Source organism: Eurypyga helias, unplaced genomic scaffold (genome assembly GCF_000690775.1).
Source record: "Eurypyga helias isolate BGI_N326 unplaced genomic scaffold, ASM69077v1 scaffold39095, whole genome shotgun sequence".
NCBI classification, from domain to species: domain Eukaryota; kingdom Metazoa; phylum Chordata; class Aves; order Eurypygiformes; family Eurypygidae; genus Eurypyga; species Eurypyga helias.
The window spans coordinates 854-5,826 of NW_010252871.1; the positions used below are offsets into that span (position 1 = coordinate 854).

General features: G+C 42.7%; 1 protein-coding gene across 1 annotated transcript; it reads right to left on the reverse strand.

The window, feature by feature from the left end:
* Positions 1-1,948: 1,948 nt before the first annotated feature.
* On the reverse strand, positions 1,949-3,837 carry LOC104510300 (ETS-related transcription factor Elf-1-like; the record flags this gene model as incomplete). The annotated part of the gene is made up of 2 exons (XM_010152495.1): positions 1,949-2,420; positions 3,645-3,837. Coding segments are annotated over 2 exons (665 nt in total), but the record flags the coding sequence as incomplete, so codon positions are not given.
* Positions 3,838-4,973: the final 1,136 nt, after the last annotated feature.

Genomic DNA, 4,973 nt, shown 5'->3' on the forward strand with positions numbered 1-4,973 from the left:
TTCTCTTTTCAGTATGAATTTTTCCTGTTACAACGTGAATGAAAACATCTCATAATTTTTACGAAAATTTAAAAAAAGAGGATTCAAACTAGGAAGTCCAGGGACAAATGTAAAGATGGTTGGGGTTTTTTTTTTACCCAAGAAGAGGTAATACAGCTTTTTTCTTGACTGAAGTTGCAGTCTTGGTTTGTCATTTCTTATATATAAATCTTCAGCTTCCTCAACTACTTGGTCATCTTCTAAAGCGTCTCTTATTGATTCTATTGTATCAGTCACTGGAACCTGATTTAAACAGTTTCAGTTCTTCTGAAAAACATAGCTGGTTTTGCTATTTGGGATTTTCCTTTAATGTAAGTGGAGTTTTAATAACTGCCTAGCTTTTAACACATCTCTCTAGCTGAGGGATTGAACTAGAATTTTCAGTTCTGATTAATATCTTTATCCAGTTCTGTCTACTGTATTTAGCAATTATTTGGATGAGGGAATCGAGTAAGTTTGCAGACAGCACCAAGTTGGCCAGGAGTGTTGATCAGCCTGAGGGTAGGAAGGCACTACAGAGGGATCTGGATAGGCTGGATCAAAGGGCCGAGGGTATCTGTATGAGGTTCAACAAGGCCATGTTCTGCACTTGGGTCACAACAACCCTCTGCAACGCTACAGGTTTGGGGATGAGGGATTGGAGAACTGCCCGGTGGAAAACTAGCTGGGGGAGTTGGTCGACAGCTGGATGAATATGAGCTGGCAGTGTGCCTAGGTAGCCAAGAAGGCCAGTGGCATCCTGGGCTGCATCAGGAATAGTGTGGCCAGCAGGAGTAGGGCAGTGATTGTCCCCCTGTACTGGGCACTGGTGAGGCCACACCTCAAATCCTGTGTTCAGTTCTGGGTCCCTCCCTACAAGACAGACACGGAGGTGCTGGAGTGTGTCCAGAGAAGGGCAACAGAGCTGGTGAAGGGTCTGGAGCACAAGTCCTGTGAGCAGCCGCTGAGTGAACTGGGGGTGTTCAGCCTGGAGAAGAGGAGGCTCAGGGGAGACCTTATCGCTCTCTACAACTACCTGAAAGGAGGTGGCAGAGAGGTGGGTGCTGGTCTGACCTTCCTGTGAAGGGCCTAGATTACAAGAACATTTATTTAGTTTAGGTCTTTTGTAGTCAGCGGAGAGGAATAAGCTCCACCAAGAGATGCCTCAGGCTAGGGTAAAACCAGGCTTAAGTGATTGTTTTTAAAGCCTATTCAATTAGGATTCTCCTCCTCCTACTACGTTGTACGTAACAAAGGAGTCAGGATGCTTAAATGCTGGGTAGCCTTAGCCAGTTGACTTACAAATTAAGAGTGGAGCATGACTATCTCCCAAAGTCCTGCAGATACACAACTCCCATGAGATTATTCTGCTAATTGTTTCCTAAAAGGAAAAGAACATGCTGTTGTAACAGCAGCAAAGTGCCAGAGTAGATAACACAGAGATTTACCCTGTTGCAACTGGAGACAATACAAAAGATGAGAGAGATGACAAAAAAATTCCTAAGAAGAAAAATTAAGAAGCAAGAAAGAAAATATTGTGAAGGGGTCATGCAGACACACTGTCTCTAAGTCAGAAGCGAAGACACCGAGCAGTCAGTGAAAAAGCAACGCCATGAAAATGCTGCCTCTGCTGTGGACTAAAACTGATGATACCCATTTTAAAGAGAAGTTGTGTATTTTTCTTTTCTAAAGGATTTGCATCAGTCCTAACACTGCAGGAAAGATGCCTTTTCCTCCACCAAAGGCAGAGCATTTACGAGTCTACATGTCACACTACGCTGCAGTAACTCCCATTTGCTAGGATCAGCCACAAAGACACCATTTCACTTCAACTGAATGGGGAGATGAGCAATATTTTTGAAGCACAACAAAGAATCTAGCCATCATCCAGTGAATTTATTACACGTGCATCTATTTTCTGTATTTCTTCTTACCTGATATTCTGAACCGAGGGACTTAACGTTTCATCCGGAACATTACCGGTTACAGCTGCGTGTCCTTCTGTGAGGGACTGCAATGGCTGCATTACATGAACTGTCCGAAAAAGCTGAGTGGGATGTACCGGCTGCGGAGATTGCATTGTCCTGAAAACTTCTGAAGTCAAGCCAGGTGTCTGCTGCTGTACAACTTCTACGTGCTCCTTCAGCTTAGCAGGCTTCACGTTTCCTGTTTTTAGCACTGGGGTGGATCCTCCCTTTGTTCCCGCATTCGCAGATGCTCTAGATCTGTTGGACTGGTTTCTGTTGGCCACAGGAGTTGAGAGCAGAGTTGCATCTGATGGTTCAGTGCTAGGGCTCGCATCTTCATCGTCTATATAGACGAGATCTTTTGGCATTTCTTTGAATTGATATACTAGGCGCTGACCTTCCACTTTAGCCAGTATTCCTCTTTGGTAATAGTATCTAATTAAAGCATACACACATCAAGTCACACAGTGTTTTTTGCCAAAACCCAAACCAAACAAACGAAAAAGCAACACCACCCCCCCGAAAATAAGACCATAATAACAAGCAGAAGCTTAGGATTTAAATATTTTAAGTGCTTAGTTTCTTCCCTATAAAGGAGTGGCCAATTTAATAGCGTATTTTTTCCTGAAGCAACTTTCTTTTTACTGGTATTTCTTGTCACCTTTTAATTTCAACCTTAGATAACTCTGAGGCAAAAGAGAACTCTGTGACTTGGCAGCTCTATCAACTCATACTCTTGAAAAGTTGCATGAAGCTTCTAATTCTCCTCTTGAGTCAGAGTGTTCTTTCAGTTACTTGAATTCATGCTTACTCACCAGTAAGCACTGGCAGAGATTTTAGCTACAACAAAGCAAAGGCAACAGGACAGGGGAGCACGGCTTCTGTTATATTTACAAATTAGTAGGGCAAGCTGAAATTTTTACAAGGGCCTGTAGTGACAGGACGAGGGGGAACGGGTTTAAATTGAAAGTGGGGAGGCTTAGATTGGATACCAGGAAGAAGTTCTTCCCAGAGAGGGTGGTGAGGCACTGGAACAGGTTGCCCAGAGAAGCTGTGGATGCCCCATCTCTGGGAGTGTTCAAGGCCAGGCTGGATGAGGCTTTGAGCAACCTGGTCTAGTGGAAGGTGTCCCTGCCCAAGGCAGGGGGGGTGGAACTAGATGGTCTTTAAGGTCCCTTCCAACCCAAACCATTCTATGGTTCTGTGATTCTATGAAATTGCACACTCCAAGGTTGAGGGGTGAAGGGAAATGAAATTCATAGCTGCTCAGTTGGACAGCTATCAGTCAGCAGGTAAGATCAAAGCTTTGTGGATGTCTGGTTATTTTGCAGTCTCTCATGCATGAGGAAAATCCCAGCCTGATAGGCAAAGGCACATGATAAGATGTTTTAAAACATAAAAGGCTTGCTCCATTTGGAATCTTCCGTCTCTTACTTTGTCTGTGTCTGACTGTGAAGATGCAGTTTTTGCAGCAGCACTGAAAATGTCTGAGCTACTGATCTGGGTCTGGGGTCAGTACAGGTTACTTTCAGTTATTTATTCTGCTGAAATAACTTCTTCATTTCCCAAATTTACTGTTGTTACACAAATGAGATGAGGCAATTAATGCATGCAAACATGGAAGCAACAAAAACAGTCTTTTATTAAAAATGCACATACCTGAGAGCTCTACCCATTGTTTCATAATTCATGTCAGGTTTGTTTTTGTGTTTTCCCCACAACCTGGAGACAGCCTTGGAATCTACCAATTTGAAAATGCCCTTCTCTCTTTGAGTCCATTTGATATATTTGGGACACGTAGCTTTATCCTGGAGTAGTGCTAGTAAGAACTCCCAGAGATAAATCGTATTTCCTAAAATAAAAGTATTTCAGAACACAGGGGGAAAAAAAAAAAAATATTAGTTGACTCTATTTTATTAATGATGTAAAAAATCTAAAAATTAAGAAGCTGGTATCTTTACAAATACACTGTAATCTATCATCAAGGCTAGGAAATAGTGGTGGAAGGGCATGGGAAGGGATTCTTGTTAGTTATTACAATCTGGGTGCCCACACACCCTAGCCACTGTCTGTAACCTACACAACCAGGTACCAGTCAACCTACAGTCACCCTGTTCCAACCACCGACATCAGACAGCGTTAGTCACCTACGTGTACACTTCCCTCCTGCCTCATCCGGTTCCAGAAGCAGTTGCTATTATCCAGGTCTATCCTTTGAAAATGCTGGAAATACAGACCTTGCTTAAATACTTGTCTGAATTGTGGCGAGTGTTATAATCCTAAAGGATTACAGCCTTTTAAAAAAGGCCAACCAAAAATCCTTACTTTTTAACAATTAGATTTATATGGGGCAATCAGTGGCATATGCTGAGGTAAGCAAACCTTCAAGAATAAAGTTCAGAAAAGGGAGATTTTTTAAAATCCAGTGAGCGCTTGCACTTGCCAGCAGGCAACACTCAAATTTCATTTTAGAAACAAGCAGGCACAAACCTAGTCTAGTGGAAGGTGTCTCAGCCCATGGCAGGGGGGTTGGAACTAGATGGTCTTTAAGGTCCCTTCCAACCCAAACCATTCTGTGATTCTATGAAACATTTATATATGGAAATCCATCACATCTGTCGGTGTTTACCACATATAAAGAAACAGTATTAAAACCACAGATTGTGAGTACTTGAAACTACTACAAAGTTTGCGTATTCTTTTTTCCCCAAAAGCAAGGTTAAGGAGTCTAAACTCATATAACCGATGAGACCTTTCTTTTTCTGCCTTTTTTAAGGCTTTTGGTGTCTGATGTTCTTCCGGACACTTGAAGCTGCACATAAGCTTCTTAGTGATATGTTGTTAGTCTGAGAAAGGAAAAAAACCACTTCTTGTATGAAAGTATCACGTCCCATGAGCTGTCGTGCCAAAACACAGCAAGGACAGCGTGTGGAGGTTTAAGCTGGGGGGCAAAGCCGGCACCAATGGCAGGGGATTTAATCCTCGCCC